The 17,789-nt window shown below is 42.0% G+C and overlaps 1 protein-coding gene across 7 annotated transcripts in view; it reads right to left on the bottom strand.

Annotated features, from left to right (window-relative positions):
- Positions 1–17,789, bottom strand: part of ST3GAL3 (ST3 beta-galactoside alpha-2,3-sialyltransferase 3) — a 282,832-nt gene that overhangs the window by 105,514 nt on the left and 159,529 nt on the right. For all 7 annotated transcript variants that reach the window (XM_064281851.1, XM_064281849.1, XM_064281850.1 and 4 more), the window contains one exon: positions 12,188–12,280. In XM_064281851.1, coding sequence (XP_064137921.1) covers positions 12,188–12,280 — 93 coding nt within the window. The remainder of the gene's footprint in view (positions 1–12,187; positions 12,281–17,789) is intronic.

Here is a 17,789-nt window from a genome sequence, read left to right as displayed (position 1 = left end):
TTGCAAAGAAGTGTGCGTCTCTGGCCATCTGGGCAAGGAGACTTTTCCAAAGAAAACACAACCTCCGGCCATCAACTGCAGACCCACCCATGGGGGCTGGAAGACAAGAGCAAAGAAGGAGAGGTGGGATGTGTAGCTATAGGGTACTGGGGGGAGGGGGTTTCTTGAATGGTGGAGGAGAGAGAAGGGGCAATCTAAGACAAGAAGAGGAGCTAATTTAAAAGCAGAACATGGATTATTTCCCAGAGGAGGCTGGGACAGCTGACACTGAGGGGAATAAATGATGACAGAGAAACCAAGAGGACACAGATGGCAATTCCTCCAGCTGAAGTCTAGGTCGAGGGCAGGCATTTAGTCTGCCTAAGCCCATGCAGGCTATCAATCTGTGTGCACTCTGGAGGCAAGTTTTAGTTTGGACATTTGGGTGAGAGAGGAAAAGAAGAATGACTCCCAGATTTCTGGCTTGAATGATGGAGTGGTAATGGTGTCATTCACTGAGATAGGCTGTGGAGGCTGACCAGATTTAGGGGAAATTCAGTGAGTTGAATATGTTAAAGTTTGCGAATACGCTGAGTTTGAGGAGCTTGAGAGTTATTCAAGTGGAGCTGTCCAGCAGAAAGGTAGGCACTTGGGTCTAGAGATCAGGAGGGATTTGGGATACAAAGAGATAATGGGAGTCATCAGCATATTTGAATTAGCTGAAGCAGTGGAGTGAAAAGAGAAGAGGCCACAAGTGAAGCCTGGGAGCATCAACATTTAAGGATGGGCATAGGAAAAGGAGATTGGTTGCAAAAGGGACTGAGAAGGAAAAGTCAGAGAGGTAGGAGATGAACTAGGAGGGAGTTGGGATACAAAATTAATAAGAGAGAGTTTCAAAACGGAGGAAGCGGTCAATACTGCTAAACTCTTCAGAGAGGTCGAAGGAGAGAAGGTGTATCTATCAGTTAGCACTTCTGTGATCTGGATAACAGCATTTCAGGGAGGCGGAGAGTCGAAGTGGAAGGCAGACTAAGAAGACTGAGTTAGAAAGACATGAGGAAGCAGAGAAGGCAACTGCAGCAAGTCTACTGTACATTCCTGGGATAGGACCCAACTTGCTCCCAGTCTGAAAGGACAATGATATTGTGGAAGCAGACTTTTGTAATTTGTGGTATGAGACAAAATTTAGCAAGGATGCCTTTCAATCTTACCACTTGCCCTGGTGTTAATGATAAAAGTTCCAGGATCCTTCTCTGGAAGGACAGAGAGGGAGGAGCCACAGCCACCCAGCTAGCCTGACCAGGAGCCCACAAGCTTTCAAAGCCCCTAGGGCAGTGCACTAGGACTCCTGTGCCTTCTCATGCAACGGACCTAAACAGGCAACAGGGACTCTGTGCCAATGCTACAGACTTCCTGCCTCAGTGAGCTCAGCAAGGGTTCAAAGGCCAGCCTTGAACTCTGGGCAACTCAGCTTGGACCACAGCAATGATTCCTTAGCAGTGTGGAAATCACAGACACACACAGTCACAGGTACACGCCGTGCATCCTGGCCCTCACAAAGCAAAGTGCTTCTCAAGTGAAGTGTGGTTTTCCTCTGTAGACAAAGAGATAATTTCTACACCAAGGTCTCAAAAGCCACCACCAGGCATCTAGGAAGCCTCTGCACTTTGGCCACCAGCCAGCCTGTCTATGAAACACTAGTTGTGAAAGGAAGTAGAATACAATAGTTAGGCATGTGGGCTTTGTGGTCAGAGTGCTCAGGTTCAAAATCCAGCTTCAACACTTCTTATTTGTGCAATCTCAGGCAAATTGCTTGACTTCTCCACACCTCCATTTCCTCACATTTAAAAGTGAGGTAATAATAATGCCTACCTCATAGGATTGCTGGGAGGATTAAAATACAAAAAAAGACAGCAAACAGTCTTAGCAAAGTGCCTGATACACAGTAAATGCTCTACAAATGCTCACTATTGTTGCTGCTGTTATTACCCTGCACCATGGCCACAGCCTGAATCAGGGCTTTGCTTCCTCTCTGGGGAAACTGTATACCACAGGCTCAGCCTGTGTATGCCAAACTCACCCCATGGCTGAGCGGCTCCGCTGGCTCCATTTGAGACATGATACTCAATCTTTTCATCAAAAGAACAAAACCCATTCAAACATAATAGCAAAGTATTGCCAGGAAAATGGGGTGTGTCGAGTAAGGTTTTATGAATTATGCTTTTCTTTAAACTTATATTTTGAACGTTTACTGTAACCTATTCTGGGATCTTTATTTCTCCCTGAAAAAACTCATCTGATTATAAGAAAAGTCATTGAGAAAACAGAATTCACTTAATAATTATCTAACATTAAATTTTGCCAACAATTACAGTTTCAAGACACAACATCTCATTTGATTCGTTTGACTGATGAGTTAAGTAATGCTCAGACTTTTCCAAGCTCACATAGGCTGTTAACTCAGAAAGCTATGAGAGCTTTCTGTCTCCAAATCTCATACTCTTTCCAAACTATCATGTATTGGTATATGTCATAATAATTACTTTTCTTCAGTAACTCTCTCCATTGAAAGAGTGTTGTAGCACCATTTCTCATAAGGATAGACATTAATACCCATATATAAAATATTCATTCAATATTAAGTGTCTACTATGTGCAAAAGGAAACCCTGGTGGCATAGTGCTTAGGAGCTAGGGCTGCTAACCACAAGGTCAGCAGTTTGAATCCTGCTGCTAATCAGGCGCTCCTTGGAAACTGTATGGGTCAGTTTCTACTCTGTCCTATAGGGTCGCTGTGGGTCAGAATTGACTCCCCGGCAATGGGTTTGGTTTCTGGTTTTTATGTGCAAGAGGCTCTGCTAGGTGTCGCCAACCATGAATAAGACCATGTCTCTACGTTAAGAGGTTCACAGTACACTGAGAAAAAAAAAATTAGTAAATAATTATAAGTACAGTAACAGAGCTATGTGTGAGGCAACGTGATGCACAGGTTGAGAAAAGAGTAACTGGGTGTATGGAGGAGTGGCAGTCGGGGAACACTTTCCTTTCACGAGACCAAATACACAAAAGGCCTTGATCCAACGTTTAGAGCAGGGCAGGTGCTCAATACATTTGAGTTGTTTTGAATCTGATGCCACCCTTTCCCCATCTCACTCATTAGACAAAGATGTATCCAGGAAGACAAGGCTTGAGAAAGAAAAGAAGGATCTTCCAGCAGACAGCACAAAGGTGTGAGAGGGAGGACTGAGGCAGATTGGGAAGCAGGACTCTGCAGCCTGGACAGGCTAACATATTGGCACCACTTCCTCTACCACTGCCTGTTTCCCAATCTGCATCCCAGGGGTGGGAGTGAATGACTAGAAGGGCTCAGGGAGGAGTGGGGTTTAGGAATAGAGTGAGAATGTATGCTTCACATAGCACTTGGTAGTAAAAAAATAAAGATAAAGATTTAATGGTTTGCTTTTTTTAGACTGTGTTAAAACCAGCACATCGAAAGAGTTGCATCAGGACTTTTGGTATCAGGATATTAATGCTATAAAAATCAACATCCTGGAATTACACAGTATTTTTTGGTCAAGATGTCAAGAAACATGAGGAAAATATTTCATGAGGAAACAAACAAATCTGTATCCCAACCTCACAACACACACACACACACACACAGATAGAGTAATAATAAAATGTAAATAATATAATGTAACGGTACTAGAAGAAAACTGAGAAAGATATGTTCATAAACTATGTATATATAAAAATTTAAAAATTGCTATGGAGGGGAATTTTCCACTATCGAAATTACACACACCTATAACTTTTTTTTTTTAATTTTTATTGAGCTTCAAGTGAACATTTACAAATCAAGTCAGTCTGTCACATATAAGTTTATATACACCTTACTCCATACTCCCACTTGCTCTCCCCCTAATGAATCAGCCCTTCCAGTCTCTCCTTTCGTGACAATTTTGCCAGCTTCCAACTCTCTCTACCCTTCCATCCCCCCTCCAGACAGGAGATGCCAACACAGTCTCAAGTGTCCACCTGATACAAATACCTCACTCTTCATCAGCATGTCTCTCCTACCCACTGTCCAGCCCCTTCCATGTCTGATGAGTTGTCTTCAGGGATGGTTCCTGTCCTGAGCCAACAGAAGGTTTGGGGACCATGACAGCCGGGATTCCTCTAGTCTCAGTCAGACCATCAAGTATGGTCTTCTTATGAGAATTTGGGGTCTGCATCCCATTGATCTCCTGCGCCCTCAGGGGTTCTCTGTTGTGTTCCCTGTCAAGGCAGTCATCGGTTGTGGCCAGGCACCAACTAGTTCTTCTGGTCTCAGGATGATGTAAGTCTCTGGTTCATGTGGCCCTTTCTGTCTCTTGGGCTCATAGGTCTCGTGTGACTTTGGTGTTCTTCATTCTCCTTTGATCCAGGTGGGTTGAGACCAATTGATGCATCTTAGATGGCCGCTTGTTAGCATTTAAGACCCCAGATGCCACATTTCAAAGTGGGATGCAGAATGTTTTCATAATAGAATTATTTTGCCAATTGACTTAGAAGTCCCCTTAAGCCATGGTTCCCAAACCCCCGCCCTTGCTCCGCTGACCTTTGAAGCATTTAGTTTATCCCGGAAACTTCTTTGCTTTTGGTCCAGTCCAGTTGAGCTGGCCTTCCATGTATTGAGTATTGTCCTTCCCTTCACCTAAAGCAATTCTTGTCTACTAATTAATCAGTAAAAAACCCTCTCCCAACCTCCCTCCCTCCCCGCCTCGTAACCACAAAAGTATGTGTTCTTCTCAGTTTATACTATTTCTCAAGATCTTATAATAGTGGTCTTATACAATATTTGTCCTTTTGCCTCTGACTAATTTCACTCAGCATAATGCCTTCCAGGTTCCTCCATGTTATGAAATGTTTCACAGATTCGTCACTGTTCTTTATCGATGCGTAGTATTCCATTGTACACACCTATAACTTTTGATCCAGAAATATATATTTTAGGTAAATTCACATATGTGGGAAATTATGTACAAAAAAGGTTATTCACTGAAGTAATATTTGTAATAGGAAAGATTAGAAATTGCCTAAATGTCCATCAACAAGGAACTGATTACTAAACTTTTGTACATCTATACAATGGACTGCTATGTAAAAATGAATGAGGGGACTTCCGCTTCCAGCCATGAGGAATAATAGGGGTGGGATTTAACTTCCATCTTAAACAATTAGAAAACCAGTCAAAATTCATGAAACAATGGTTGTCAGACTTTGGCCTGATCCTACAAAAAGGAAACAAATGAGGTGAGCCCGATAACAGTTTCCAGGTCACAATACAGGGATGGGGAATCCAAAGAGAGCCCAGTGGTCTTCTGAGATGAAGAGAGAGATTAAAGTTCAGGGAGACCAAAAAGGCTGGACTCTATGGGGAAGACTACTGTAGAGGAGGGAGCTACACAGTGAACTCTGGAGATGTGCAAAGGGGACCCTTCAAATCATTGGCTAAGTACTAATCTATACATGCATGAAAAGAAACTGATGCTGAGGAAAGAACCATCACACAGGACTAGAAATTGCTTGTGTTCAAACAAACCAGACTGGAAATGCGCCAGCCAGAGTGTAAAGGCCTTATAATACATGGGGTACTGGGCAGAGTCCTCAGAAGGATGTCATTTACAGTGGGGATAAATTAGCCCTAGACAAAAGGTTAAGACCTGGTCTAACAAGGTTAAAAACAAGCCTCAAAGGGATACAACTGATTCCAAGTAGTTTAACTACATGTCAGAACAAAATCTAGCACTATTTAAAGGAATACAACAAAATCTATCAACAGAACAATATAAAATTCACATTGTCTGGAATCCAATAAAAAATTACGTGGAATGCAAAGAATCAGGAAAATATGAACCAAAACTAGGAAAAAAACAAAACGAATCAAAAGGAACAGCATCAGAAATGATGCTAAAATTAGCAGGCAAGGATGTTAAAACAGCTATTATAAAATGTTCTATATGTTGAAGAAGGTAGAAGAAAACGTGAACATAATAAGGAATGAAATGGAAGATAACAAAAGACCCAAATGGAACTTATAGAGTTAAAAAACACAATATCTCATATGGAAATACACTAGATGGGATTAACAGCTGATTAGATACTACAAAAGATCAGTGAACATGAAGACACAACAATATCAACTACCCAAAATGAGGCACAGAGAGAAATAAGATTGAAAAAAGAAAACAAAACTCCCCAGAGCATCAGTGAACTGTAGGGCAAGTGGCATGACATACAGGTAATTGGAATTTTGGGAGGGGGTTGGATAGAAAAAGATTTGAAGAAATAAGGACAAAAAAGTTGAAAATTTGATAAAAACTATGAACCCATAGGTGGCCCAATGAGCACAATTAACCCCAACCTAAATAAATATAAAGAAAACTGCAATAAGGTGCATCATGACCAAATTGCTCAAAATCTGTGATAAAGAGAAAACCTCAAAAAGCAGTTAGAGGAAAATAGAAACATTACATACAAAGGAACAAAGAATGACAGAAAACTTTTCATCAGAAACTATGCGAGCTGTCATGGATTGAATTATATCCCCAAAAATATACGTCAATTTGGCTAGGGCATGGTTCTTGGTCTTGTGTGACTGTCTACCATTTTGTCATCTGATGTAATTTTCCTGTGTTATAAATCTCTATGATGTTAATAAGATAGGATTAGTGGCAGTTATGTTAATGAGGTGGACTCCATCTATAAGATCAGATTGTGTCTTAAGCCAATCTCTTTTGAGACATAAAAGAGAGAAGCAAGCAGAGAGACATGGGGACCTCATACCACCAAGACAGCAGCATCAGGAGCAGAGTGTGTCCTCTGGACCCAGGGTCCCTGCATCTGAGAAGCTCCTAGACCAGGGGAAGCTTGATGAGAAAGACATTCCTCCAGAGCCAACACAGAGAAAAAGCCTTCTCCTGGAGCTAGCACCCTGAATTCAGACTTCTAGCCAACTAGACTGTGAGACAATAAACTTGTGTTTGTTAGAGCCATCCATATGTGGTATTTCTGTTATAGCAGCATTAGATAACTAAGACACAAGCCAAAAAAAAAAAAAAAAGGAGCTACATCTTTAAAGCCCTGAGGGAGAGGTGACCTGTCAATCTAGAATTGCATACTCACAAAAAAAACCATACAAAACTGAAGGAAAAATAAAGATTTTTTTTCTGATAAACCAAAGCTGAGGAACTTCATTGCCAGCATAAGTAATAAAGTTCTTCTGACAAAAACAAAACAAACAAAAACAGACCAAAATTGATTTATCTACACAAAAAAGAGGAACCATAAAGATAAATTTGTGGATACATATAAAAGACCTTTCCCCTCCCTTTTAACTCATTTTAAATAATACTTCACTGTTTAAAAACAAATAAGATCAATGTTGTGTGTGTTTATAAAACATGTAGATGTAAAATGTATGTCAACAATAGTACAAAGAATGGAAGAGGGAAATGGAAGTATACTGTAGTAAAGTTCTTATACTCCAGATAACATGGTATGATATTATTTGGAAAAGACCGTCAAAAGTTAAAGACGTATATTGTAAACCTGGGAACGATTACAGTAAATATAAAACAAAGAGTTACAGTTATTAACCCAATACCCAACCCAAAAAACCAAATCCATTGCTGTCAAGTCAATTCCCACTCATAATGGCCCTATGGGACAGAGTAGAACTGCCCCATAGGGTTTCCAAGGCTGCAAATCTTTACAGAAGCAGACTGCCACATCTTTCTCACTCAGAGTGGCTGCTGTCTTCAAACCACCGATCTTCTGGTTAGCAGCTGAATATTTTAACCACTGTGCCAGCAGGGCTTCTATATTATGTCAACAGTGGAGGTAAAATGAAATCATAAAACATACTCAGTCCAAAAGGAGTCAGGAAAAGGGGGGGCGGGGAACAAATAGAAAACTAATAGCAATGTAGTAGATTTAAACCCAACCAAGTGATGATCATATTAATGGCATAAACATTCCAACTAAAAGGCACTCATTGTCAGACTGGATAAACAGGAAAGATTCAACTATGTGCTGTCTATAAGAAACCCACTTAAAAGATGTAAATAGGTTAAAGTTAAAAGGATAGAAAAACATGTATCATGATGAAGCTAATCAAAAGAAAGTTGGGGTGGTTATATGAATGGCAGACAAGAACAAATTCACAACAAGGATTACTATCAGGGGGAAGAAGGACATTTCACAAAAATGAATGAATCTAATCAGCAAGGGAATATAACAATTCTAAATATATATGCACCAAATAACAGCTTCAAAATACATAAAACAAAAACTGATAAATGGAGATTTCAAAACCCCTCTCTCAGTAATTGATAGAACAAGTGGGCACAAATCAGTAAGGGTAGAGAAGACTTCACAAACACTATCAGCCAACCTAATGTCCATTAGGATATTTATAGAATACCTAGTAATAGCAGAAATACTATCTTTTAAAGTGCACTCAGACCATTCACCAAGATAGACCATATTCTGTTCCACAATATGTCAGACACTATTGAAATGAATATGATAACAACAAAAAAAGCAAGGTACAGACAATAAATACAGTATGTTCCCACTTACGGTAAATTGGCTATCTCTAGAGAAGGGGTCTGGAGTGGGAATATATACCCTTTGTATTGTTTGGGAAACTCTGGTGGCATAGCAGTTAAGTGCTACTGCCTGCTAACCAAAAGGCTGGCTGTTTGAATCCACCAGGCACTCCTTGGAAACCCTACGGGGCAGTTCTACTCTGCTATGAGTCAGAATCGACTCGACGGTAGTGGATTTTGGTACTGTTGGAGTTTTCTTTTCTTTTCTTTTTTTAAACCACATGCTTATATTACTTTGAATTAGAAAAAATAAAAGAAACCTATATACAGGAAAATTCACAGGTGTCTGATGCACGGAACTGAGTTGTATTTTTCTTGTTAGGTGCAGTCGAGTCAGTTTCGACTCATAGTGATCCTATGTACGACAGAAGGAAACACTGCATGGCCCTGTGCCATCCTGTGCTGTGTTTGAGCCCACTGTTGAAGCCACTGTGTCAATCCGCCTTGTTGAGGGTCTTCCTCTTTTTTGTTGACCCTCTACTTTACCAAGCATGATGTCATTCTTCAGGGACCGATCCCTCCTGATGTGAGACGTAGTCTTGCCATGCTTGCTTCTAAGAAGCATTCTGGCTGTACTTCTTCCAAGACATTTGTTTGTTCTTCTGGCAGTCCACAAAATATTTAGAGGACTTCGCCAACACCATAATTCAAAGGTGTCAATTCCTCTTCAGTCTTCCTTATTCATTGTCCAGCTTTCACATGCATGTGAGGCGATTGGAAATACCACGGCTTGGGTTAGGCACACATTAATCTTCAAGGTGACATCTTTGTTTTTTCATACTTTAAAGAGGTTTTTTGCAGCAGATTTGCCCAATGTAAGATGTTGTTTGATTTCCTGACTGCGCTTCCATGGGAATTGATTGTAAGTAAAATGAAATCTTTGACAACTTCAATATTTTCTTTGTTTATCATGATGTTGCTTATGGGTCCAGTTGTGAGAATTTTTGTTTTATGTTGAGATGAAATCCATACTGAAGGCTGTGGGCGTTGATCTTCATCAGTAAGCATGTCAAGACCTCTTCACTTTCATCAAGCAAGGCTGTGTCACCTGCATATCGCAGGTTGTTAATGAGTCTTCCTCCAATCCTGATCCTGCATTCTTCTTCATACAGTCCAGCTCCTTGGATTATTTGCTCAGCATACAGTCTGAATAAGTATGGTGAAGGGATACAACCCTGACACACACTCTTCCTGGTTTTAAACCACGCAGTATCCTTGTGTTCTGTTCCAACAGCTGCCTCTTGGTCTATGTACAGGTTTCTCATGAGCACAACTGTGTTCTGGAATTACCATTCCTCACAATGTTACCCATAATTTCTTTTGATCCACACAGTCAAATGCCTTTGCATAGTCAATAAAACACAGGTAAACTTCTTCCTGGTACTCCCTGCTTTCAGCCATGATCCATCTGCCTACAGCAACGATATTTCTAGTTCCATGTCCTCTTCTGAATGCAGCTTGAATTTCTGGCAGTTCCCTGTCAATGTACTGCTGCAACTGTTTTTGAATTATCTTCAGCAAAATTTTACTTGCATGTGATATTAATGATATTGTTTGATAACATCTGCATTTTGTTGGATGAACTTTCTTTGGAATGGGCACAAATATGGATCTCTTCCAGTCAGTTGATCTGGTAGCTGTCTTCCAAATTTCTCAGTATAAACGAGCAAGCACCTCCAGCACTACATCTGTTCGGTGAAACATCTCAATTGGTATTCCGTCAATTTCTGAAGGCTTGTTTTTCGCCAATGTCTTCAGTGCAGCTTGGAGTTCTTCCTTCAATACCATCGGTTCTGGATCATATGCCACCTCCTGAAATGGCTGAATGTCAATCAAGTCTTTTTGATACAGTGATTCTGTGTATTCCTTCCATCTTTTTTGATGATTTTGATGTCATTCAATATTTTACCCACAGAATCCTTCAATATTGCAACTCGATGCTTCAATTTTTTTTTTTTTTTTTTCCGGTTCTTTCAGCTTGAGAAATGCTGACTGTATTCTTCCCTTTTGGTTTTTTAACTCCAGGTCTTTGCATATTTCATTATAATACTTTGTCTTTTTGAGCCACCTTTTGAAATTTTCTGTTCAGCTCTTTTACTTCATCATTTCTTTCTTTCGCTTTAGCTACTCTACATTCCAGAGCAAGTTTGAGAGTCTCTTCTGACACCCTCTTTGGTATTTACTTTCTTTCCTTTTTTTTTTAATGGCTTTTTGCTTTCTTCATGCATGATGCCCTTGATGTCATTCCACAGCTTGTCTGGTCTTCAGTCATTAGCGTTCAATGTGTCAAATCTATTCTTGAGATGGTCTCTAAATTCAAGTGGGATATACTCAAGGTCATACTTTGGTTCTCATGTACTTGTTTTAATTTTCTTCAGAAAATACTTATTACAATATAGAACACGGTGCAAGACACTTTAGAGGTGCTCAATAAATAGCCAGAGGAAGCAAAATATTTGGAGTCAATTCAGAAGGCAGACCCTACACAAAAAGGTCACTATTTGAACATCAGATACTCAACTAACATAGTCCCTGCTTTTACATGAGGAGCTAAGTTTGGATTGATCAAGTGAGAAAAAGAAAAGGAGTGTAAAAATCAAATACCCTGGATTTACTTTTAGGCAAGCTGTTTCTCAGCATTCCCTTGCAAGTACATTATGTGCCCTTCATGTAAGCCTTCCATCCAGTGAGCAGAGCTCAACCCTAGAGGCCACCCATGGGAGTTCATGGCTTATCTGGTGGTCCAAGTGCTACATCCCAACGCACAGAGGGTCCTGCGCAGCCTTTCCTCCAGCCACTCCACATCAGAAGTTCCTGTAACTTTCTAAAGGAACAAAATGACACTGACAGTCTTATTGCACTCCAGACTGCAGACAAGACAATCTCAGCGCATCAGGCCCTTTTTCATACCAAGACTTCAGGAAAATAAAACCCTAAAGGAAAAGGTAGATAAAGGGCCTCCGAGGCCCTTCAGCAGAATTTGGTAAAAGGAACTCCCTGGGTTTGGCATAGATCCTCTGCAGTAAGCCTGATATCAAAAAAATCGGGAACTCCAGGATGCCAAATGGGTAAGAGGAAAGGTGCTAAAACTCAGACAGCCTCGGAATGTCCTCTTTGTCCCTTGCTTTATTTGGATATGCCTCCCTGAAGTCTGCTAGTCAGTCCTCAGCTTCCAAAAAAAGTTTGTTTGGCCACTGATACTATGACTTGGAACTTCTGTACTGGACAGCCTTATCTGGCTGCCTCTAGATACCTGGTTTCCATGTGGCAACCACCTAGGTTCTACCTCCTCCCTCTCCTCCACAGAAGCAAGGTATGTTGGCAGGTTCAAGCTCCAAGAGGCAGGACCTAGGGGTAGGTGTGACAGAGGCAGAGACTGGAATTGGGATAGGAACCTATAGGTGTTTCCAGGCACCCATAGGCTCTAGGACACAGGAAGGAAGTCACACAGAATCTGTTTTCTCAGGAGACTATTGCTTGCAATGGGGGGCAGATGACCCTCATTTGGCCGTGGGCCAGGATGTCTAGGCAGTAGAAGGCAACAGTAGCACTTACCGGGGGAAGATGGCGGTCATCAAGGCTGAAGCATAGCCAGGCTTACAAGCTCCCTCTGAAAAGTTTGCGTACTTGGTGGCTAACTCAGCAGGCCTATGGGAAGAGAAGGAAAGTCACACCTTGCAAGGCACTGAACATTCAGTGGGTTATTAATTCATGAAGAGTTGTAGTTGTTTAAACCTTAAATAAAGCTTCATTCCCTATTATCAGCACTTTAGGCCTTTTTCCACACTAAGGTTTGAAAAAGAAAACCCTGAAACAATAGGTAGATAAATAAGCAAAGCTCCTCAGCAGAACATGGTAAAAGGAACTCACTAGGTTTCAAATAGACTATTTGCAGCAAGCCTGATACCAAGGAAATCAGTAACTCTACCCAGGCTCGTAGATGGGGAGGTAGAGTTTGGAGACCTACAGAAAAGAGCTACTTAGGCTTTGGTAAAGTCCTGGGTACTGTCCTTTCACCCTTTCTAGTACTGTCCTACACGTCCAGCCCCATCAGCTTCTATTCTCTCCCAGCACACTATGATCCAACCAGTTGGACCCATTCGCAGTGCCCTGAATATAGGTACAAGGTACATATATTACTAGGGCTGTTAATGCAACTATTAGACATTTAACTGAGGATGTTCTCCTGCTCTACTGTTTCTCTGTCTGAATGTTCTTCCTTGTCCTCCACCTGGCTAATGCCTACTGGCCCTTCACAACTAAGCTCAGATGTGAACACTGGCATTTCTTCCCTGACCCTCAGACTGGGTGAAGTACCTCCTCTCTGCTTCCACAGTCCTTCCCCACCCCCACACCACACCCCTACCCCCATCGGCACTCACCATACTGTACTGTAATTGCTGGTAGTATGTCTACTATTATACTGTCAGTTTCTGAGGTCAAAGTCAGTCTAATTTAACTGTACACCCCAGTACCTTGTCAGAGGTGGGCACTCAGAAAACCCTTACCATTTTCTGAAGGAACTATGCGGCCCTGACAGTCTCACTACACTCTGATCTGCAAACAAGACAATCTCAGGAACCTACAGGCCAGAAGCTGCTGAATATTATTCAAGAGACTTATGTTCTAGCCCCTGCTTTGCTGCTGTGTGACTACTCACGTCATCTCACATCTCGGGGTTTCAATGTCTTGTGTGTTCAATGTGAGGCTGAGGTCACTGCCCTTCTACCAAAGTCTCTGCCCTATGTAGCCTACAGAAAACCACAAGTGATGCTCAGGATACAGTCAGTGACTGGGCTCAGTGACTGCCAGGCTGGGGCCCTGCATTCTGGGGCACCTGAGTGAGCCATGGCTGGCTGCCAGTTCTGAGCCCCAACTTCCCCACCTCCACCCTTGGGCCTGCTGCCAATGCTTGGATACCCAGCTGCTCCACTGTGCTGGGGCCCTCTGGCAAGTCTTCTCTCAGGGTTGCCTTCTGCAAGCGCTGGGTGGGGTGGGTGTGACGCCTATACCAGACAGCCAGAAACGACAATGCCACTGTCACTGCCTATTCACTGTCTAATTCACCGTGTGCCCCTGTGGGTCTAGCCCAGGGCCTTGTACAGAGTAATGGCTCATTGAATTCAGACAAACTCATTTTTTTTTTTACTTATGTGCAATTCTTCCAGAAATCTGCATTTTAAGGTTTGCTACCAATAAAATTAAAAGCCTGAAATGCAAATACAAATGCAAATGCTGAGTGACAAGTCAGGTTGCTGGGACTTCATTTGGTAGGCAAAAGAAAGTCAAAGGTTTTAACAAGAGAGTAACAAGTATTTTCTTAGGTAAACAATTGTATTTAGAAATGAAATATAAACTTCAGTGCAATTACTAGCTGCTTTTGGACTAGGTACACAGATGAAAAGATTATAGATCTTTCAATTACTCCTTAAGAGCACTGCAAGTACTATTGTTAATTTACACATGAGGCTCAGAACAATGCAGAGACTTATCCAGGGTTATACAGCTAATAAGTGGTAGATACTGTATTTGAACACATTTCTCTCTACACCAGAGAGTTAAGATGACACTACCACCAGCGTGGTTCACAGTAAGTGCTATCACCAAACTACGCAGAGTCCAAGTGATAGCATAAGAGCGGTCAATGCGTTCACAGATGGTCCAGTGAGGTCAAGATGGCTTCACCAAGCTTTTTGGAAGTATATACACAAATAGTGAGGCACTGTGAGTCTCCTCATATGTTTGTAAGGGGCCCCGATAGGACAGTAGTTAAGAGCTAGGCTGCTAACTGAAAGGTTGGTGATTCCAACCCACCAGCAACTCCTCGAGAGAAAAGACCTGGCTATCTGCTCCAGTAAAGATTACAGCTTAGGAAACCCTATGGGGCAGTTCTACTCTGTTCTATACGGTCACTATGTGTTGGAATCGACTCAACGGCACACAACAACAGAAACGTATCTTTGTCTCCCAGTCCCCCACCATTTACTTGCCCACCTTGTCCTATGAGTTCCTGTGGTCTTTCTGGATTCCAGGAAGTTTCACAAAAAAGTTGAAGAACAGATGACAGCCATCTTTCTTAACACAGTGAATTACAGAAAGTAAATGTACAATAGCAGGCAAACCTGTGGCCACATCTTTCCTTTCTTTAGTTTGCACCATCAACTTTTGGCAAGATGCTTCGAGAACAAGGGCAGCGGGACAGTCCAGGGTCCAAGGGGAAAGCTGGGGAACAGGGAAGCCAGAACCCAGCAGGAAACGCAAAGGCAAGAGAAGTCATTACCAAATTAAAATGCCTTAGAAATGGCCTCTTGACTATCCCAAGTGAGAGATGAATAGGGGGAGTGTTAGGGATTCTGAGTCATACAGCAGCCTGGGACCTCTGGGGCAGTTAGTGGTCAAAACCACTAGGATTAACAGCAGCCAATTCCCTCAGGCCAGAATAGTTAGTTTCTCTAAGGCACTCACACTCTAAATGCCAGGAGGCCTCCAGAGATGTCTGATCAAATCATTCAGCCCTTGTTCTTCTCCCACACTGCAGCTGGTCTTTCATTTTGGGAGATTTAGCATTTGAACCAGTAAGAGCGCCTATTGTCCTGCAAACGTGACTACCAAGGCTCTGGGGTGAAGAGTGTAAACCATTGCACTCTCAAGAGGAAATCCAGATGGACAGACAGATGGACAGACTGGACAAAAGAAGGAACCAGACATTCATCCCCTGCTTCACTCAGGGGCACTGAGTTTAAGGAGCCAGGTCAGGCAATGGATTGGAAATTGAAAGAGCAGAGGCTCTGGAATCAGAAACAATCACGGAGGACACTGACAAGCTATGTAACCTCAGGCAAGTAATAGAAAATCTGATTCTCAGGTTCCTCATCTGTAAATGGAAACCACTTAATTCCTAGAGATCCTGTGAGGATTTGATGCGAAAACACTGTTGGAGGGGCTGCTGTCCTCTAAAGCACCATACACATTATGTACAAGATCAGGTGGCAGAGGCAGGCAGGCAGCCAGATCCTGGAGGCTATGGTCTCTTGGTGAAAGTTGGAACTCTGTCATAAAGGAGAGCTACCAAAGACTTTCAGTGGGAAAGGTCCCAATGTGTGCTTTAGGAGGATCAGCACCTGGCACAAGAGGAGCAGCACTGCAGGAGGCTGAAAGGAGCAGTCAGTGAGACAGAAAAATAATCAGGAGAGAGTGTGATGTCCCAGCTGCCAAGGGAAGAAAGTGTCTCAAGAAAGCTGCAGTGACCATCTTCAACAAACATGGCAGGCAGCTCCGGTACGGTGTGCTGCGACCGGAGAACTGACAGCTGGATTGGGCAATGTGGAGATCACTGCTGCCCTTGATGCCAGCAGCTTCACTGGACTATGGGGTGAAACCCTAAGAGAAAATAGGAGGAGAGGGGTTGGAATTACAGCACTATACTATTTTTTTTGAGGAGTTTTACTATAAAGGGAGACAGAAATGGGGGAATATCTGGAGGGGGGAAGGAGGAAAAAGGTAGTGTTTTTTTTTAACTGGCTTCAGGTGAAAGTTTACAGCTCAAATTAATTTCTCATACAAAAGTTTATACACATACTGTTATGTAACCCTAGCTGCAATCCCTACAATGTGACAGCACACTCCCCCATTCAAATAGCTCCTGTCCCCTTCTGCCTTCTCACCCCACCTCCTGACAGGAGCTGCCCATTTAGTCTCCTGTATCAAAAAAAAAATTTTTTTTTTCTATCTATTTGAACTAAGAAGCACATTCTTCACAAGTATTATTTTATGTTTTACAGTCCAGTCTAATCTTTGTCTGAAGAGTTGGCTTCGGGAATGGTTTTAGTTCTGGGTCAACAGAGAGTCCAGGGGCCATATCTTCTGGGGTTCCTCTAGTCTCAGTCAAACCATTAAGTCTGACCTTTTTACTAGAATTTGAGTTCTGCACCAAACTTTCCTCCTGCTTCATCAGAGACTCTGTTGTGTTTCCTGTCAGGCCAGTCATTGGTGGTAGCCGGGCACCATCTACTTCTTCTGGTCTCAGGCTGACGGAGTTTCTGGTTTATGTTTTTTTGGTCTCTTGGGCTAATACTTTTCTTCTGTTGTTGGAGTTCTTCATTCTTCTTTGCTCTAGGTGAGTTGGGACCAACTGATGCATTTTAGATGGCCGCTCGGCAGCTTTTAAGACCCCAGATGCCACTCACCAAAGTGGGATGCAGAACATTTTCCTAATAAATTTTGTTATGCCAACTGACCTAGATTTCCCCAAAAACCGGGGTCCCCAGACCCCCGCCCCTGCTACCCTGACCCTAGAAGTGTTTGGTTGTGTTCAGGAAACTTCTTAGCTTTTGGTTTAGTCCAGTTGTGCTGACTTCCCTGAATTGTGTGTTGTCCCTCCCTTACCTAAGACAATTCTTGTCTACTATCTAGTCAGTGAATTCCCCTCTCCCTCCCTCCATACCCTCGTACCATCAAAGAATGTTTTCTTTTGTGATTTAACCTTTTCTTGAGTAATTACAATAGTGGTCTCATGCAATACTTGTCCTTTTGCAACTAACTAATTTCATTCAGCATAATGTCTTCCAGATTCATCCATGTTGTGAGATGTTTCACAGATTCATCATTGTTCTTTATCGTTGCATAGTGTTCCTTTGCATGAATATATCATAATTTGTTTATCCATTCATCTGTTGATGGGCACCTTGGTTGTTTCCATTTTTTTGCTATTGTGAACAGTGCTGGAAAGAACATGGGTGTGCAAATATCTACACATGTGATGGCTGTTTTTCTCTAGGATATATTTCAAGAAATGGGATTGCTGCATCATAAGTTTTTTCTATTTCTAGCTTTTTAAGGAAGTGATAAATCGATTTCTGAAGTGGCTGTACCATTTTACACTGCCACCAGCAGTGTATAAATGTTCCAGTCTCTCCACAACCTCTTCAACATTTATTACCTTGTGTTTTTTGGATTAATGCTACCCTAGTTGGGTTTTTTTTTGTTGTTGTTGTTGGGGTTAGATGGTATCTCATTGTAGTTTTGATTTGCATTTCTCTAATGGCTAATCATCATGAGTATTTACACATGTATTTGTTAGCCACCTGAATGTCTTCTTTGGTGAAGTGCCTGTTCATATCCTTCGCCCATTTTATAACTGGGTTATTTAATCTTTTTG

Source organism: Loxodonta africana, chromosome 3 (assembly GCF_030014295.1).
Source record: "Loxodonta africana isolate mLoxAfr1 chromosome 3, mLoxAfr1.hap2, whole genome shotgun sequence".
Classification (NCBI taxonomy): Eukaryota; Metazoa; Chordata; class Mammalia; order Proboscidea; family Elephantidae; genus Loxodonta; species Loxodonta africana.
Note: the sequence above shows the minus strand (reverse complement) of the source record. Positions and strands in the feature narration are given on the sequence as shown.